Source organism: Artibeus jamaicensis, unplaced genomic scaffold (assembly GCF_021234435.1).
Source record: "Artibeus jamaicensis isolate MK-2021 breed Jamaican fruit bat unplaced genomic scaffold, CSHL_Jam_final scaffold_369, whole genome shotgun sequence".
NCBI lineage: Eukaryota > Metazoa > Chordata > Mammalia > Chiroptera > Phyllostomidae > Artibeus > Artibeus jamaicensis.
In genome coordinates, this window is record NW_026522042.1 from 6,638,012 (window position 1) to 6,657,456 (window position 19,445).

Below are 19,445 nucleotides of genomic sequence, written 5' to 3' on the forward strand. Positions count from 1 at the left end.
CGCGGTGGGCGGCGCTCTGCAGGGCGCGGGCCTTCAAACTTCTCCGCCATCTGCTGTCCGTCTCGGGCGCTGGGCCACGGCTCCTGGGCAGGCCCCGGGGAAGGGGTTTCTTCTGCCGGCTCAGGCTCTCGGGCGGGTTCCGCTGGGCTCTCTGGCGTCTCTGGCGTCTCTGGCGTCTCTGGCGTCTCTGGCGTCTCTGGCGTCTCTGGCGTCTCTGGCGAGGGACCCAGACTGGCCTGGGCTGGGCTTCCCTCCCAGGAGCTCTGGGCCGCGGTCAAGAGTCTGTACGTGCCCTAGACCGAGGGCAGCCGCCAACAAGGACTGCAAAGCAGTTGCCCGCCGTACGCGTCGTAGTTGCCCGCGGACTCTCCCAGTACCGGGTAGAAGGGCAGCGGCCACGGTCCCGAGTCTTCGGAGATCAGCAACGACGGAGGCCTGGGCCGCGGCGCCCCGTCAGCGGCGTCCCAAGCCGACTTCCCGTAGTCGAGAAAGTGCTGCTCCATCTCGGCGGAGACTTCGGACCCCGAGGACAACCAGCGTCTGAGCTGATGCAGGAGACAAAGGCCGCGGCTGTGCCCGCAGCCTGGCTACTTAGGCTCTCCTGGGTGCTAGGCGAATGCAGGCCTAAAATTAAAGGAAAAGATAAAAATAAAAGGAGCCCGCGCTTTCTGAGCGGTATTACGCAATACGCACAGCTAAGGAATCAAGCGTCGATGTGTAGAGCGGAAAGAAATACCGGACGATAGGGACAGAACAACGGGCAATCCTCAGCACAGGACGGGGAGGGAGAGCCAGTAGCAAAGCACAGAGAGAAGGGACCCTGTGGCAGGGAGAGAGACCAGTTAGGCTGCCGGAGAGGACGAACCCACGTATCTCCCTGAAATTAGCGCCCACAGGGACGTTGCTGGAGAGAAATTCTAGAAACACTTGCTCTGCGATGGGGCCAGCCAGCCCAGAGGCCACAGAAGTACAGTGGTCCCACGCCCGGTAATGGCACATGGAGTTCCTCCCCAACGACAACGTCCACATCAAGAAATGGCCGGACACAATTTCGTTGGCATTAATGGAGCACAGAGCAGGGGACAAGCACTGGGTCCCAGGGAGGCTGCCCCACCCATTAACTCACAGGACACAGCACCAGCCCCGCAGAGCCGGGAAAGCTGCTGGTGGAGCAGGGAGGGGAGGCCACCAAGGGTCTCCACGAATAGGCACACAGCCCCCAGTCTACAGCTCTGCCACCACAGACGTTGCTGGAGAGAGATGGAGAGATCAGCTCCCTGGGATCCGGCCATGGTGCCAGAGAGCCGACAGACGGCCATTCTCCATCAGCCAAAAGCGCCGCGTTGAGAACGGAGTCAACCCGCTCTAACCTCGTACCTGTGAGCAGTCGTGTCCCTGGGTAACACCCCACCATTTACAGTGTCGACTACTACGAGGAACTGTCAGCCGGGTTCAGCCAGTAAGAAACAGTGAAAGCAAAAGCCCTGAAGTAAAAGCAAGAAGCGTGGAGGTGGGAACGAGCGAGCCACTGGCGGGGACCAGGGCTGCCAGGAGAAAGAGGCGACAACTGACAGGGGACACCGAAGGAACTTCGGGCATTTTTTTTGTTTTTGTTTTTGTTTTTTTATAATAAATTTTATTTAGTTACTTTTCAAGTACATTTTTTTTTATCTATCTATTTCTCCCATCCCACACCCACCCCCCGGCCAGTTTTATTGCAAAAGGAGATTCTTTCAGCCCGGGCGCCCCCTCCCCCCCTCCCGCAGGGCTCCCTCTCGCCCCAGTCTCAGGGCCCTTTAAGGTCCAGGAAGACGCCGCAGCAGCCCGCAGCCGCGCGGCTCAGGGAGCAGACGGCGCGACGGACCCACCGCAGGCAGCCAGAGAAATCGGGGTGCGGGCACCGTGCGGCTGGAGCCCGCGGTGGGCGGCGCTCTGCAGGGCGCGGGCCTTCAAACTTCTCCGCCATCTGCTGTCCGTCTCGGGCGCTGGGCCACGGCTCCTGGGCAGGCCCCGGGGAAGGGGTTTCTTCTGCCGGCTCAGGCTCTCGGGCGGGTTCCGCTGGGCTCTCTGGCGTCTCTGGCGTCTCTGGCGTCTCTGGCGTCTCTGGCGTCTCTGGCGTCTCTGGCGTCTCTGGCGAGGGACCCAGACTGGCCTGGGCTGGGCTTCCCTCCCAGGAGCTCTGGGCCGCGGTCAAGAGTCTGTACGTGCCCTAGACCGAGGGCAGCCGCCAACAAGGACTGCAAAGCAGTTGCCCGCCGTACGCGTCGTAGTTGCCCGCGGACTCTCCCAGTACCGGGTAGAAGGGCAGCGGCCACGGTCCCGAGTCTTCGGAGATCAGCAACGACGGAGGCCTGGGCCGCGGCGCCCGGTCAACGGCGTCCCAAGCCGACTTCCCGTAGTCGAGAAAGTGCTGCTCCATCTCGGCGGAGACTTCGGACCCCGAGGACAACCAGCGTCTGAGCTGATGCAGGAGACAAAGGCCGCGGCTGTGCCCGCAGCCTGGCTACTTAGGCTCTCCTGGGTGCTAGGCGAATGCAGGCCTAAAATTAAAGGAAAAGATAAAAATAAAAGGAGCCCGCGCTTTCTGAGCGGTATTACGCAATACGCACAGCTAAGGAATCAAGCGTCGATGTGTAGAGCGGAAAGAAATACCGGACGATAGGGACAGAACAACGGGCAATCCTCAGCACAGGACGGGGAGGGAGAGCCAGTAGCAAAGCACAGAGAGAAGGGACCCTGTGGCAGGGAGAGAGACCAGTTAGGCTGCCGGAGAGGACGAACCCACGTATCTCCCTGAAATTAGCGCCCACAGGGACGTTGCTGGAGAGAAATTCTAGAAACACTTGCTCTGCGATGGGCCCAGCCAGCCCAGAGGCCACAGCAGTACAGTGGTCCCACGCCCGGTAATGGCACATGGAGTTCCTCCCCAACGACAACGTCCACATCAAGAAATGGCCGGACACAATTTCGTTGGCATTAATGGAGCACAGAGCAGGGGACAAGCACTGGGTCCCAGGGAGGCTGCCCCACCCATTAACTCACAGGACACAGCACCAGCCCCGCAGAGCCGGGAAAGCTGCTGGTGGAGCAGGGAGGGGAGGCCACCAAGGGTCTCCACGAATAGGCACACAGCCCCCAGTCTACAGCTCTGCCACCACAGACGTTGCTGGAGAGAGATGGAGAGATCAGCTCCCTGGGATCCGGCCATGGTGCCAGAGAGCCGACAGACGGCCATTCTCCATCAGCCAAAAGCGCCGCGTTGAGAACGGAGTCAACCCGCTCTAACCTCGTACCTGTGAGCAGTCGTGTCCGTGGGTAACACTCCACCATTTACAGCGTCGGCTACTACGAGGAACTGTCAGCCGGGTTCAGCCAGAAAGAAACAGTGAAAGCAAAAGCCCGGAAGTAAAAGCAAGAAGCGTGGAGGTGGGAACGAGCGAGCCACTGGCGGGGACCAGGGCTGCCAGGAGAAAGAGGCGACAACTGACAGGGGACACCGAAGGAACTTCGGGCATTTTTTTGTTTTTGTTTTTGTTTTTCTTATAATAAATTTTATTTAGTTACTTTTCAAGTACATTTTTTTTTATCTATTTCTCCCACACCCACGCCCCCCCCCGGCCAGTTTTATTGCAAAAGGAGATTCTTTCAGCCCGGGCGCCCCCTCCCCCCCTCCCGCAGGGCTCCCTCTCGCCACAGTCTCAGGGCCCTTTAAGGTCCAGGAAGACGCCGCAGCAGCCCGCAGCCGCGCGGCTCAGGGAGCAGACGGCGCGACGGACCCACCGCAGGCAGCCAGAGAAATCGGGGTGCGGGCACCGTGCGGCTGGAGCCCGCGGTGGGCGGCGCTCTGCAGGGCGCGGGCCTTCAAACTTCTCCGCCATCTGCTGTCCGTCTCGGGCGCTGGGCCACGGCTCCTGGGCAGGCCCCGGGGAAGGGGTTTCTTCTGCCGGCTCAGGCTCTCGGGCGGGTTCCGCTGGGCGTCTCTGGCGTCTCTGGCGTCTCTGGCGTCTCTGGCGTCTCTGGCGTCTCTGGCGTCTCTGGCGAGGGACCCAGACTGGCCTGGGCTGGGCTTCCCTCCCAGGAGCTCTGGGCCGCGGTCAAGAGTCTGTACGTGCCGTAGACCGAGGGCAGCCGCCAACAAGGACTGCAAAGCAGTTGCCCGCCGTACGCGTCGTAGTTGCCCGCGGACTCTCCCAGTACCGGGTAGAAGGGCAGCGGCCACGGTCCCGAGTCTTCGGAGATCAGCAACGACGGAGGCCTGGGCCGCGGCGCCCCGTCAGCGGCGTCCCAAGCCGACTTCCCGTAGTCGAGAAAGTGCTGCTCCATCTCGGCGGAGACTTCGGACCCCGAGGACAACCAGCGTCTGAGCTGATGCAGGAGACAAAGGCCGCGGCTGTGCCCGCAGCCTGGCTACTTAGGCTCTCCTGGGTGCTAGGCGAATGCAGGCCTAAAATTAAAGGAAAAGATAAAAATAAAAGGAGCCCGCGCTTTCTGAGCGGTATTACGCAATACGCACAGCTAAGGAATCAAGCGTCGATGTGTAGAGCGGAAAGAAATACCGGACGATAGGGACAGAACAACGGGCAATCCTCAGCACAGGACGGGGAGGGAGAGCCAGTAGCAAAGCACAGAGAGAAGGGACCCTGTGGCAGGGAGAGAGACCAGTTAGGCTGCCGGAGAGGACGAACCCACGTATCTCCCTGAAATTAGCGCCCACAGGGACGTTGCTGGAGAGAAATTCTAGAAACACTTGCTCTGCGATGGGGCCAGCCAGCCCAGAGGCCACAGCAGTACAGTGGTCCCACGCCCGGTAATGGCACATGGAGCCTCCCCAACGACAACGTCCACATCAAGAAATGGCCGGACACAATTTCGTTGGCATTAATGGAGCACAGAGCAGGGGACAAGCACTGGGTCCCAGGGAGGCTGCCCCACCCATTAACTCACAGGACACAGCACCAGCCCCGCAGAGCCGGGAAAGCTGCTGGTGGAGCAGGGAGGGGAGGCCACCAAGGGTCTCCACGAATAGGCACACAGCCCCCAGTCTACAGCTCTGCCACCACAGACGTTGCTGGAGAGAGATGGAGAGATCAGCTCCCTGGGATCCGGCCATGGTGCCAGAGAGCCGACAGACGGCCATTCTCCATCAGCCAAAAGCGCCGCGTTGAGAACGGAGTCAACCCGCTCTAACCTCGTACCTGTGAGCAGTCGTGTCCCTGGGTAACACCCCACCATTTACAGTGTCGGCTACAACGAGGAACTGTCAGCCGGGTTCAGCCAGAAAGAAACAGTGAAAGCAAAAGCCCTTAAGTAAAAGCAAGAAGCGTGGAGGTGGGAACGAGCGAGCCACTGGCGGGGACCAGGGCTGCCAGGAGAAAGAGGTGACAACTGACAGGGGACACCGAAGGAACTTCGGGCATTTTTTTGTTTTTGTTTTTGTTTTTCTTATAATAAATTTTATTTAGTTACTTTTCAAGTACATTTTTTTTATCTATCTATTTCTCCCATCCCACACCCACCCCCCCGGCCAGTTTTATTGCAAAAGGAGATTCTTTCAGCCCGGGCGCCCCCTCCCCCCCCTCCCGCAGGGCTCCCTCTCGCCCCAGTCTCAGGGCCCTTTAAGGTCCAGGAAGACGCCGCAGCAGCCCGCAGCCGCGCGGCTCAGGGAGCAGACGGCGCGACGGACCCACCGCAGGCAGCCAGAGAAATCGGGGTGCGGGCACCCTGCGGCTGGAGCCCGCGGTGGGCGGCGCTCTGCAGGGCGCGGGCCTTCAAACTTCTCCGCCATCTGCTGTCCGTCTCGGGCGCTGGGCCACGGCTCCTGGGCAGGCCCCGGGGAAGGGGTTTCTTCTGCCGGCTCAGGCTCTCGGGCGGGTTCCGCTGGGCTCTCTGGCGTCTCTGGCGTCTCTGGCGTCTCTGGCGTCTCTGGCGTCTCTGGCGTCTCTGGCGAGGGACCCAGACTGGCCTGGGCTGGGCTTCCCTCCCAGGAGCTCTGGGCCGCGGTCAAGAGTCTGTACGTGCCCTAGACCGAGGGCAGCCGCCAACAAGGACTGCAAAGCAGTTGCCCGCCGTACGCGTCGTAGTTGCCCGCGGACTCTCCCAGTACCGGGTAGAAGGGCAGCGGCCACGGTCCCGAGTCTTCGGAGATCAGCAACGACGGAGGCCTGGGCCGCGGCGCCCGGTCAACGGCGTCCCAAGCCGACTTCCCGTAGTCGAGAAAGTGCTGCTCCATCTCGGCGGAGACTTCGGACCCCGAGGACAACCAGCGTCTGAGCTGATGCAGGAGACAAAGGCCGCGGCTGTGCCCGCAGCCTGGCTACTTAGGCTCTCCTGGGTGCTAGGCGAATGCAGGCCTAAAATTAAAGGAAAAGATAAAAATAAAAAGGAGCCCGCGCTTTCTGAGCGGTATTACGCAATACGCACAGCTAAGGAATCAAGCGTCGATGTGTAGAGCGGAAAGAAATACCGGACGATAGGGACAGAACAACGGGCAATCCTCAGCACAGGACGGGGAGGGAGAGCCAGTAGCAAAGCACAGAGAGAAGGGACCCTGTGGCAGGGAGAGAGACCAGTTAGGCTGCCGGAGAGGACGAACCCACGTATCTCCCTGAAATTAGCGCCCACAGGGACGTTGCTGGAGAGAAATTCTAGAAACACTTGCTCTGCGATGGGGCCAGCCAGCCCAGAGGCCACAGCAGTACAGTGGTCCCACGCCCGGTAATGGCACATGGAGTTCCTCCCCAACGACAACGTCCACATCAAGAAATGGCCGGACACAATTTCGTTGGCATTAATGGAGCACAGAGCAGGGGACAAGCACTGGGTCCCAGGGAGGCTGCCCCACCCATTAACTCACAGGACACAGCACCAGCCCCGCAGAGCCGGGAAAGCTGCTGGTGGAGCAGGGAGGGGAGGCCACCAAGGGTCTCCACGAATAGGCACACAGCCCCCAGTCTACAGCTCTGCCACCACAGACGTTGCTGGAGAGAGATGGAGAGATCAGCTCCCTGGGATCCGGCCATGGTGCCAGAGAGCCGACAGACGGCCATTCTCCATCAGCCAAAAGCGCCGCGTTGAGAACGGAGTCAACCCGCTCTAACCTCGTACCTGTGAGCAGTCGTGTCCGTGGGTAACACTCCACCATTTACAGCGTCGGCTACTACGAGGAACTGTCAGCCGGGTTCAGCCAGAAAGAAACAGTGAAAGCAAAAGCCCGGAAGTAAAAGCAAGAAGCGTGGAGGTGGGAACGAGCGAGCCACTGGCGGGGACCAGGGCTGCCAGGAGAAAGAGGCGACAACTGACAGGGGACACCGAAGGAACTTCGGGCATTTTTTTTTTGTTTTTGTTTTTTTTATAATAAATTTTATTTAGTTACTTTTCAAGTACATTTTTTTTTATCTATCTATTTCTCCCATCCCACACCCACCCCCCGGCCAGTTTTATTGCAAAAGGAGATTCTTTCACCCCGGGCGCCCCCTCCCCCTCCTCCCCCAGGGCTCCCTCTCGCCGCAGTCTCAGGGCCCTTTAAGGTCCAGGAAGACCCCGCAGCAGCCCGCAGCCGCGCGGCTCAGGGAGCAGACGGCGCGACGGACCCACCGCAGGCAGCCAGAGAAATCGGGGTGCGGGCACCCTGCGGCTGGAGCCCGCGGTGGGCGGCGCTCTGCAGGGCGCGGGCCTTCAAACTTCTCCGCCATCTGCTGTCCGTCTCGGGCGCTGGGCCACGGCTCCTGGGCAGGCCCCGGGGAAGGGGTTTCTTCTGCCGGCTCAGGCTCTCGGGCGGGTTCCGCTGGGCTCTCTGGCGTCTCTGGCGTCTCTGGCGTCTCTCGGCGTCTCTGGCGTCTCTGGCGTCTCTGGCGAGGGACCCAGACTGGCCTGGGCTGGGCTTCCCTCCCAGGAGCTCTGGGCCGCGGTCAAGAGTCTGTACGTGCCGTAGACCGAGGGCAGCCGCCAACAAGGACTGCAAAGCAGTTGCCCGCCGTACGCGTCGTAGTTGCCCGCGGACTCTCCCAGTACCGGGTAGAAGGGCAGCGGCCACGGTCCCGAGTCTTCGGAGATCAGCAACGACGGAGGCCTGGGCCGCGGCGCCCCGTCAGCGGCGTCCCAAGCCGACTTCCCGTAGTCGAGAAAGTGCTGCTCCATCTCGGCGGAGACTTCGGACCCCGAGGACAACCAGCGTCTGAGCTGATGCAGGAGACAAAGGCCGCGGCTGTGCCCGCAGCCTGGCTACTTAGGCTCTCCTGGGTGCTAGGCGAATGCAGGCCTAAAATTAAAGGAAAAGATAAAAATAAAAGGAGCCCGCGCTTTCTGAGCGGTATTACGCAATACGCACAGCTAAGGAATCAAGCGTCGATGTGTAGAGCGGAAAGAAATACCGGACGATAGGGACAGAACAACGGGCAATCCTCAGCACAGGACGGGGAGGGAGAGCCAGTAGCAAAGCACAGAGAGAAGGGACCCTGTGGCAGGGAGAGAGACCAGTTAGGCTGCCGGAGAGGACGAACCCACGTATCTCCCTGAAATTAGCGCCCACAGGGACGTTGCTGGAGAGAAATTCTAGAAACACTTGCTCTGCGATGGGGCCAGCCAGCCCAGAGGCCACAGCAGTACAGTGGTCCCACGCCCGGTAATGGCACATGGAGTTCCTCCCCAACGACAACGTCCACATCAAGAAATGGCCGGACACAATTTCGTTGGCATTAATGGAGCACAGAGCAGGGGACAAGCACTGGGTCCCAGGGAGGCTGCCCCACCCATTAACTCACAGGACACAGCACCAGCCCCGCAGAGCCGGGAAAGCTGCTGGTGGAGCAGGGAGGGGAGGCCACCAAGGGTCTCCACGAATAGGCACACAGCCCCCAGTCTACAGCTCTGCCACCACAGACGTTGCTGGAGAGAGATGGAGAGATCAGCTCCCTGGGATCCGGCCATGGTGCCAGAGAGCCGACAGACGGCCATTCTCCATCAGCCAAAAGCGCCGCGTTGAGAACGGAGTCAACCCGCTCTAACCTCGTACCTGTGAGCAGTCGTGTCCCTGGGTAACACTCCACCATTTACAGCGTCGACTACAACGAGGAACTGTCAGCCGGGTTCAGCCAGTAAGAAACAGTGAAAGTAAAAGCCCTTAAGTAAAAGCAAGAAGCGTGGAGGTGGGAACGAGCGAGCCACTGGCGGGGACCAGGGCTGCCAGGAGAAAGAGGCGACAACTGACAGGGGACACCGAAGGAACTTCGGGCATTTTTTTTGTTTTTGTTTTTGTTTTTCTTATAATAAATTTTATTTAGTTACTTTTCAAGTACATTTTTTTTATTTATCTATTTCTCCCACACCCACGCCCCCCCCGGCCAGTTTTATTGCAAAAGGAGATTCTTTCAGCCCGGGCGCCCCCTCCCCCCCCTCCCGCAGGGCTCCCTCTCGCCGCAGTCTCAGGGCCCTTTAAGGTCCAGGAAGACGCCGCAGCAGCCCGCAGCCGCGCGGCTCAGGGAGCAGACGGCGCGACGGACCCACCGCAGGCAGCCAGAGAAATCGGGGTGCGGGCACCGTGCGGCTGGAGCCCGCGGTGGGCGGCGCTCTGCAGGGCGCGGGCCTTCAAACTTCTCCGCCATCTGCTGTCCGTCTCGGGCGCTGGGCCACGGCTCCTGGGCAGGCCCCGGGGAAGGGGTTTCTTCTGCCGGCTCAGGCTCTCGGGCGGGTTCCGCTGGGCTCTCTGGCGTCTCTGGCGTCTCTGGCGTCTCTGGCGTCTCTGGCGTCTCTGGCGTCTCTGGCGAGGGACCCAGACTGGCCTGGGCTGGGCTTCCCTCCTAGGAGCTCTGGGCCGCGGTCAAGAGTCTGTACGTGCCCTAGACCGAGGGCAGCCGCCAACAAGGACTGCAAAGCAGTTGCCCGCCGTACGCGTCGTAGTTGCCCGCGGACTCTCCCAGTACCGGGTAGAAGGGCAGCGGCCACGGTCCCGAGTCTTCGGAGATCAGCAACGACGGAGGCCTGGGCCGCGGCGCCCGGTCAACGGCGTCCCAAGCCGACTTCCCGTAGTCGAGAAAGTGCTGCTCCATCTCGGCGGAGACTTCGGACCCCGAGGACAACCAGCGTCTGAGCTGATGCAGGAGACAAAGGCCGCGGCTGTGCCCGCAGCCTGGCTACTTAGGCTCTCCTGGGTGCTAGGCGAATGCAGGCCTAAAATTAAAGGAAAAGATAAAAATAAAAGGAGCCCGCGCTTTCTGAGCGGTATTACGCAATACGCACAGCTAAGGAATCAAGCGTCGATGTGTAGAGCGGAAAGAAATACCGGACGATAGGGACAGAACAACGGGCAATCCTCAGCACAGGACGGGGAGGGAGAGCCAGTAGCAAAGCACAGAGAGAAGGGACCCTGTGGCAGGGAGAGAGACCAGTTAGGCTGCCGGAGAGGACGAACCCACGTATCTCCCTGAAATTAGCGCCCACAGGGACGTTGCTGGAGAGAAATTCTAGAAACACTTGCTCTGCGATGGGGCCAGCCAGCCCAGAGGCCACAGCAGTACAGTGGTCCCACGCCCGGTAATGGCACATGGAGTTCCTCCCCAACGACAACGTCCACATCAAGAAATGGCCGGACACAATTTCGTTGGCATTAATGGAGCACAGAGCAGGGGACAAGCACTGGGTCCCAGGGAGGCTGCCCCACCCATTAACTCACAGGACACAGCACCAGCCCCGCAGAGCCGGGAAAGCTGCTGGTGGAGCAGGGAGGGGAGGCCACCAAGGGTCTCCACGAATAGGCACACAGCCCCCAGTCTACAGCTCTGCCACCACAGACGTTGCTGGAGAGAGATGGAGAGATCAGCTCCCTGGGATCCGGCCATGGTGCCAGAGAGCCGACAGACGGCCATTCTCCATCAGCCAAAAGCGCCGCGTTGAGAACGGAGTCAACCCGCTCTAACCTCGTACCTGTGAGCAGTCGTGTCCCTGGGTAACACCCCACCATTTACAGCGTCGGCTACTACGAGGAACTGTCAGCCGGGTTCAGCCAGAAAGAAACAGTGAAAGCAAAAGCCCTTAAGTAAAAGCAAGAAGCGTGGAGGTGGGAACGAGCGAGCCACTGGCGGAGACCAGGGCTGCCAGGAGAAAGAGGCGACAACTGACAGGGGACACCGAAGGAACTTCGGGCATTTTTTTGTTTTTGTTTTTGTTTTTCTTATAATAAATTTTATTTAGTTACTTTTCAAGTACATTTTTTTTTATCTATTTCTCCCACACCCACGCCCCCCCCGGCCAGTTTTATTGCAAAAGGAGATTCTTTCAGCCCGGGCGCCCCCTCCCCCCCTCCCGCAGGGCTCCCTCTCGCCACAGTCTCAGGGCCCTTTAAGGTCCAGGAAGACGCCGCAGCAGCCCGCAGCCGCGCGGCTCAGGGAGCAGACGGCGCGACGGACCCACCGCAGGCAGCCAGAGAAATCGGGGTGCGGGCACCGTGCGGCTGGAGCCCGCGGTGGGCGGCGCTCTGCAGGGCGCGGGCCTTCAAACTTCTCCGCCATCTGCTGTCCGTCTCGGGCGCTGGGCCACGGCTCCTGGGCAGGCCCCGGGGAAGGGGTTTCTTCTGCCGGCTCAGGCTCTCGGGCGGGTTCCGCTGGGCTCTCTGGCGTCTCTGGCGTCTCTGGCGTCTCTGGCGTCTCTGGCGTCTCTGGCGTCTCTGGCGAGGGACCCAGACTGGCCTGGGCTGGGCTTCCCTCCCAGGAGCTCTGGGCCGCGGTCAAGAGTCTGTACGTGCCGTAGACCGAGGGCAGCCGCCAACAAGGACTGCAAAGCAGTTGCCCGCCGTACGCGTCGTAGTTGCCCGCGGACTCTCCCAGTACCGGGTAGAAGGGCAGCGGCCACGGTCCCGAGTCTTCGGAGATCAGCAACGACGGAGGCCTGGGCCGCGGCGCCCGGTCAACGGCGTCCCAAGCCGACTTCCCGTAGTCGAGAAAGTGCTGCTCCATCTCGGCGGAGACTTCGGACCCCGAGGACAACCAGCGTCTGAGCTGATGCAGGAGACAAAGGCCGCGGCTGTGCCCGCAGCCTGGCTACTTAGGCTCTCCTGGGTGCTAGGCGAATGCAGGCCTAAAATTAAAGGAAAAGATAAAAATAAAAGGAGCCCGCGCTTTCTGAGCGGTATTACGCAATACGCACAGCTAAGGAATCAAGCGTCGATGTGTAGAGCGGAAAGAAATACCGGACGATAGGGACAGAACAACGGGCAATCCTCAGCACAGGACGGGGAGGGAGAGCCAGTAGCAAAGCACAGAGAGAAGGGACCCTGTGGCAGGGAGAGAGACCAGTTAGGCTGCCGGAGAGGACGAACCCACGTATCTCCCTGAAATTAGCGCCCACAGGGACGTTGCTGGAGAGAAATTCTAGAAACACTTGCTCTGCGATGGGGCCAGCCAGCCCAGAGGCCACAGCAGTACAGTGGTCCCACGCCCAGTAATGGCACATGGAGTTCCTCCCCAACGACAACGTCCACATCAAGAAATGGCCGGACACAATTTCGTTGGCATTAATGGAGCACAGAGCAGGGGACAAGCACTGGGTCCCAGGGAGGCTGCCCCACCCATTAACTCACAGGACACAGCACCAGCCCCGCAGAGCCGGGAAAGCTGCTGGTGGAGCAGGGAGGGGAGGCCACCAAGGGTCTCCACGAATAGGCACACAGCCCCCAGTCTACAGCTCTGCCACCACAGACGTTGCTGGAGAGAGGTGGAGAGATCAGCTCCCTGGGATCCGGCCATGGTGCCAGAGAGCCGACAGACGGCCATTCTCCATCAGCCAAAAGCGCCGCGTTGAGAACGGAGTCAACCCGCTCTAACCTCGTACCTGTGAGCAGTCGTGTCCCTGGGTAACACCCCACCATTTACAGTGTCGGCTACAACGAGGAACTGTCAGCCGGGTTCAGCCAGAAAGAAACAGTGGAAGTAAAAGCCCTTAAGTAAAAGCAAGATGCGTGGAGGTGGGAACGAGCGAGCCACTGGCGGAGACCAGGGCTGCCAGGAGAAAGAGGCGACAACTGACAGGGGACACCGAAGGAACTTCGGGCATTTTTTTGTTTTTGTTTTTGTTTTTCTTATAATAAATTTTATTTAGTTACTTTTCAAGTACATTTTTTTTATTATCTATTTCTCCCACACCCACACCCCCCCGGCCAGTTTTATTGCAAAAGGAGATTCTTTCAGCCCGGGCGCCCCCTCCCCCCCCTCCCGCAGGGCTCCCTCTCGCCACAGTCTCAGGGCCCTTTAAGGTCCAGGAAGACGCCGCAGCAGCCCGCAGCCGCGCGGCTCAGGGAGCAGACGGCGCGACGGACCCACCGCAGGCAGCCAGAGAAATCGGGGTGCGGGCACCGTGCGGCTGGAGCCCGCGGTGGGCGGCGCTCTGCAGGGCGCGGGCCTTCAAACTTCTCCGCCATCTGCTGTCCGTCTCGGGCGCTGGGCCACGGCTCCTGGGCAGGCCCCGGGGAAGGGGTTTCTTCTGCCGGCTCAGGCTCTCGGGCGGGTTCCGCTGGGCTCTCTGGCGTCTCTGGCGTCTCTGGCGTCTCCGCTGGCGTCTCTGGCGTCTCTGGCGTCTCTGGCGAGGGACCCAGACTGGCCTGGGCTGGGCTTCCCTCCTAGGAGCTCTGGGCCGCGGTCAAGAGTCTGTACGTGCCGTAGACCGAGGGCAGCCGCCAACAAGGACTGCAAAGCAGTTGCCCGCCGTACGCGTCGTAGTTGCCCGCGGACTCTCCCAGTACCGGGTAGAAGGGCAGCGGCCACGGTCCCGAGTCTTCGGAGATCAGCAACGACGGAGGCCTGGGCCGCGGCGCCCGGTCAACGGCGTCCCAAGCCGACTTCCCGTAGTCGAGAAAGTGCTGCTCCATCTCGGCGGAGACTTCGGACCCCGAGGACAACCAGCGTCTGAGCTGATGCAGGAGACAAAGGCCGCGGCTGTGCCCGCAGCCTGGCTACTTAGGCTCTCCTGGGTGCTAGGCGAATGCAGGCCTAAAATTAAAGGAAAAGATAAAAATAAAAGGAGCCCGCGCTTTCTGAGCGGTATTACGCAATACGCACAGCTAAGGAATCAAGCGTCGATGTGTAGAGCGGAAAGAAATACCGGACGATAGGGACAGAACAACGGGCAATCCTCAGCACAGGACGGGGAGGGAGAGCCAGTAGCAAAGCACAGAGAGAAGGGACCCTGTGGCAGGGAGAGAGACCAGTTAGGCTGCCGGAGAGGACGAACCCACGTATCTCCCTGAAATTAGTGCCCACAGGGACGTTGCTGGAGAGAAATTCTAGAAACACTTGCTCTGCGATGGGCCCAGCCAGCCCAGAGGCCACAGAGGTACAGTGGTCCCACGCCCGGTAATGGCACATGGAGTTCCTCCCCAACGACAACGTCCACATCAAGAAATGGCCGGACACAATTTCGTTGGCATTAATGGAGCACAGAGCAGGGGACAAGCACTGGGTCCCAGGGAGGCTGCCCCACCCATTAACTCACAGGACACAGCACCAGCCCCGCAGAGCCGGGAAAGCTGCTGGTGGAGCAGGGAGGGGAGGCCACCAAGGGTCTCCACGAATAGGCACACAGCCCCCAGTCTACAGCTCTGCCACCACAGACGTTGCTGGAGAGAGATGGAGAGATCAGCTCCCTGGGATCCGGCCATGGTGCCAGAGAGCCGACAGACGGCCATTCTCCATCAGCCAAAAGCGCCGCGTTGAGAACGGAGTCAACCCGCTCTAACCTCGTACCTGTGAGCAGTCGTGTCCGTGGGTAACACTCCACCATTTACAGCGTCGGCTACTACGAGGAACTGTCAGCCGGGTTCAGCCAGAAAGAAACAGTGAAAGCAAAAGCCCGGAAGTAAAAGCAAGAAGCGTGGAGGTGGGAACGAGCGAGCCACTGGCGGGGACCAGGGCTGCCAGGAGAAAGAGGCGACAACTGACAGGGGACACCGAAGGAACTTCGGGCATTTTTTTTTTGTTTTTGTTTTTTTATAATAAATTTTATTTAGTTACTTTTCAAGTACATTTTTTTTATCTATCTATTTCTCCCATCCCACACCCACCCCCCCGGCCAGTTTTATTGCAAAAGGAGATTCTTTCAGCCCGGGCGCCCCCTCCCCCCCTCCCGCAGGGCTCCCTCTCGCCGCAGTCTCAGGGCCCTTTAAGGTCCAGGAAGACGCCGCAGCAGCCCGCAGCCGCGCGGCTCAGGGAGCAGACGGCGCGACGGACCCACCGCAGGCAGCCAGAGAAATCGGGGTGCGGGCACCGTGCGGCTGGAGCCCGCGGTGGGCGGCGCTCTGCAGGGCGCGGGCCTTCAAACTTCTCCGCCATCTGCTGTCCGTCTCGGGCGCTGGGCCGGCCCCGGGGAAGGGGTTTCTTCTGCCGGCTCAGGCTCTCGGGCGGGTTCCGCTGGGCTCTCTGGCGTCTCTGGCGTCTCTGGCGTCTCTGGCGTCTCTGGCGTCTCTGGCGAGGGACCCAGACTGGCCTGGGCTGGGCTTCCCTCCCAGGAGCTCTGGGCCGCGGTCAAGAGTCTGTACGTGCCGTAGACCGAGGGCAGCCGCCAACAAGGACTGCAAAGCAGTTGCCCGCCGTACGCGTCGTAGTTGCCCGCGGACTCTCCCAGTACCGGGTAGAAGGGCAGCGGCCACGGTCCCGAGTCTTCGGAGATCAGCAACGACGGAGGCCTGGGCCGCGGCGCCCGGTCAACGGCGTCCCAAGCCGACTTCCCGTAGTCGAGAAAGTGCTGCTCCATCTCGGCGGAGACTTCGGACCCCGAGGACAACCAGCGTCTGAGCTGATGCAGGAGACAAAGGCCGCGGCTGTGCCCGCAGCCTGGCTACTTAGGCTCTCCTGGGTGCTAGGCGAATGCAGGCCTAAAATTAAAGGAAAAGATAAAAATAAAAGGAGCCCGCGCTTTCTGAGCGGTATTACGCAATACGCACAGCTAAGGAATCAAGCGTCGATGTGTAGAGCGGAAAGAAATACCGGACGATAGGGACAGAACAACGGGCAATCCTCAGCACAGGACGGGGAGGGAGAGCCAGTAGCAAAGCACAGAGAGAAGGGACCCTGTGGCAGGGAGAGAGACCAGTTAGGCTGCCGGAGAGGACGAACCCACGTATCTCCCTGAAATTAGCGCCCACAGGGACGTTGCTGGAGAGAAATTCTAGAAACACTTGCTCTGCGATGGGGCCAGCCAGCCCAGAGGCCACAGCAGTACAGTGGTCCCACGCCCAGTAATGGCACATGGAGTTCCTCCCCAACGACAACGTCCACATCAAGAAATGGCCGGACACAATTTCGTTGGCATTAATGGAGCACAGAGCAGGGGACAAGCACTGGGTCCCAGGGAGGCTGCCCCACCCATTAACTCACAGGACACAGCACCAGCCCCGCAGAGCCGGGAAAGCTGCTGGTGGAGCAGGGAGGGGAGGCCACCAAGGGTCTCCACGAATAGGCACACAGCCCCCAGTCTACAGCTCTGCCACCACAGACGTTGCTGGAGAGAGGTGGAGAGATCAGCTCCCTGGGATCCGGCCATGGTGCCAGAGAGCCGACAGACGGCCATTCTCCATCAGCCAAAAGCGCCGCGTTGAGAACGGAGTCAACCCGCTCTAACCTCGTACCTGTGAGCAGTCGTGTCCCTGGGTAACACCCCACCATTTACAGTGTCGACTACAACGAGGAACTGTCAGCCGGGTTCAGCCAGTAAGAAACAGTGGAAGTAAAAGCCCTTAAGTAAAAGCAAGATGCGTGGAGGTGGGAACGAGCGAGCCACTGGCGGAGACCAGGGCTGCCAGGAGAAAGAGGCGACAACTGACAGGGGACACCGAAGGAACTTCGGGCATTTTTTTGTTTTTGTTTTTGTTTTTCTTATAATAAATTTTATTTAGTTACTTTTCAAGTACATTTTTTTTTATCTATTTCTCCCACACCCACGCCCCCCCCGGCCAGTTTTATTGCAAAAGGAGATTCTTTCACCCCGGGCGCCCCCCCCCCCCCCTCCCCCAGGGCTCCCTCTCGCCGCAGTCTCAGGGCCCTTTAAGGTCCAGGAAGACCCCGCAGCAGCCCGCAGCCGCGCGGCTCAGGGAGCAGACGGCGCGACGGACCCACCGCAGGCAGCCAGAGAAATCGGGGTGCGGGCACCGTGCGGCTGGAGCCCGCGGTGGGCGGCGCTCTGCAGGGCGCGGGCCTTCAAACTTCTCCGCCATCTGCTGTCCGTCTCGGGCGCTGGGCCACGGCTCCTGGGCAGGCCCCGGGGAAGGGGTTTCTTCTGCCGGCTCAGGCTCTCGGGCGGGTTCCGCTGGGCTCTCTGGCGTCTCTGGCGTCTCTGGCGTCTCTGGCGTCTCTGGCGAGGGACCCAGACTGGCCTGGGCTGGGCTTCCCTCCTAGGAGCTCTGGGCCGCGGTCAAGAGTCTGTACGTGCCCTAGACCGAGGGCAGCCGCCAACAAGGACTGCAAAGCAGTTGCCCGCCGTACGCGTCGTAGTTGCCCGCGGACTCTCCCAGTACCGGGTAGAAGGGCAGCGGCCACGGTCCCGAGTCTTCGGAGATCAGCAACGACGGAGGCCTGGGCCGCGGCGCCCGGTCAACGGCGTCCCAAGCCGACTTCCCGTAGTCGAGAAAGTGCTGCTCCATCTCGGCGGAGACTTCGGACCCCGAGGACAACCAGCGTCTGAGCTGATGCAGGAGACAAAGGCCGCGGCTGTGCCCGCAGCCTGGCTACTTAGGCTCTCCTGGGTGCTAGGCGAATGCAGGCCTAAAATTAAAGGAAAAGATAAAAATAAAAGGAGCCCGCGCTTTCTGAGCGGTATTACGCAATACGCACAGCTAAGGAATCAAGCGTCGATGTGTAGAGCGGAAAGAAATACCGGACGATAGGGACAGAACAACGGGCAATCCTCAGCACAGGACGGGGAGGGAGAGCCAGTAGCAAAGCACAGAGAGAAGGGACCCTGTGGCAGGGAGAGAGACCAGTTAGGCTGCCGGAGAGGACGAACCCACGTATCTCCCTGAAATTAGCGCCCACAGGGACGTTGCTGGAGAGAAATTCTAGAAACACTTGCTCTGCGATGGGCCCAGCCAGCCCAGAGGCCACAGAGGTACAGTGGTCCCACGCCCGGTAATGGCACATGGAGCCTCCCCAACGACAACGTCCACATCAAGAAATGGCCGGACACAATTTCGTTGGCATTAATGGAGCACAGAGCAGGGGACAAGCACTGGGTCCCAGGGAGGCTGCCCCACCCATTAACTCACAGGACACAGCACCAGCCCCGCAGAGCCGGGAAAGCTGCTGGTGGAGCAGGGAGGGGAGGCCACCAAGGGTCTCCACGAATAGGCACACAGCCCCCAGTCTACAGCTCTGCCACCACAGACGTTGCTGGAGAGAGATGGAGAGATCAGCTCCCTGGGATCCGGCCATGGTGCCAGAGAGCCGACAGACGGCCATTCTCCATCAGCCAAAAGCGCCGCGTTGAGAACGGAGTCAACCCGCTCTAACCTCGTACCTGTGAGCAGTCGTGTCCGTGGGTAACACTCCACCATTTACAGCGTCGGCTACTACGAGGAACTGTCAGCCGGGTTCAGCCAGAAAGAAACAGTGAAAGCAAAAGCCCGGAAGTAAAAGCAAGAAGCGTGGAGGTGGGAACGAGCGAGCCACTGGCGGGGACCAGGGCTGCCAGGAGAAAGAGGCGACAACTGACAGGGGACACCGAAGGAACTTCGGGCATTTTTTTTTTGTTTTTGTTTTTTTTATAATAAATTTTATTTAGTTACTTTTCAAGTACATTTTTTTATTATCTATTTCTCCCACCCACACCCACCCCCCGGCCAGTTTTATTGCAAAAGGAGATTCTTTCAGCCCGGGCGCCCCCTCCCCCCCTCCCGCAGGGCTCCCTCTCGCCGCAGTCTCAGGGCCCTTTAAGGTCCAGGAAGACGCCGCAGCAGCCCGCAGCCGCGCGGCTCAGGGAGCAGACGGCGCGACGGACCCACCGCAGGCAGCCAGAGAAATCGGGGTGCGGGCACCGTGCGGCTGGAGCCCGCGGTGGGCGGCGCTCTGCAGGGCGCGGGCCTTCAAACTTCTCCGCCATCTGCTGTCCGTCTCGGGCGCTGGGCCACGGCTCCTGGGCAGGCCCCGGGGAAGGGGTTTCTTCTGCCGGCTCAGGCTCTCGGGCGGGTTCCGCTGGGCTCTCTGGCGTCTCTGGCGTCTCTGGCGTCTCTGGCGTCTCTGGCGTCTCTGGCGTCTCTGGCGAGGGACCCAGACTGGCCTGCGCTGGGCTTGCTCCCCAGGAGCTCTGGGCCGCGGTCAAGAGTCTGTACGTGCCGTAGACCGAGGGCAGCTGCCAACAAGGACTGCAAAGCAGTTGCCCGCGGTACGGGTCGTAGTTGCCCGCGGACTCTCCCAGTACCGCGTAGAAGGGCAGCGGCCACGGTCCCGAGTCTTCGGAGATCAGCAACGACGGAG

The 19,445-nt window shown here is 60.5% G+C and overlaps 1 protein-coding gene across 1 annotated transcript; it reads right to left on the reverse strand.

The window, feature by feature from the left end:
* Window positions 1-17,011: 17,011 nt before the first annotated feature.
* LOC128626178 (annexin-2 receptor-like) lies at window positions 17,012-17,617 on the reverse strand. The gene is made up of 2 exons (XM_053657357.1): window positions 17,455-17,617; window positions 17,012-17,328 (listed from the first exon to the last, which is right to left on the reverse strand). The coding sequence occupies exons 1-2, from the start codon at window positions 17,615-17,617 to the stop codon at window positions 17,012-17,014; spliced, it is 480 nt and encodes a 159-aa protein (XP_053513332.1).
* Window positions 17,618-19,445: the final 1,828 nt, after the last annotated feature.

Excerpts from the sequence above, each read along its gene's own strand:
- LOC128626178 (XM_053657357.1), bottom strand. The coding sequence starts at position 17,617 with ATGGAGCAGCACTTTCTCGACTACGGGAAGTCGGCTTGGGACGCCGTT. Across the intron at positions 17,329-17,454 it reads GGGCAACTACGACGCGTACG|AGACGCCAGAGACGCCAGAG; the intron begins GCGGGCAACTGC and ends GTCCCTCGCCAG.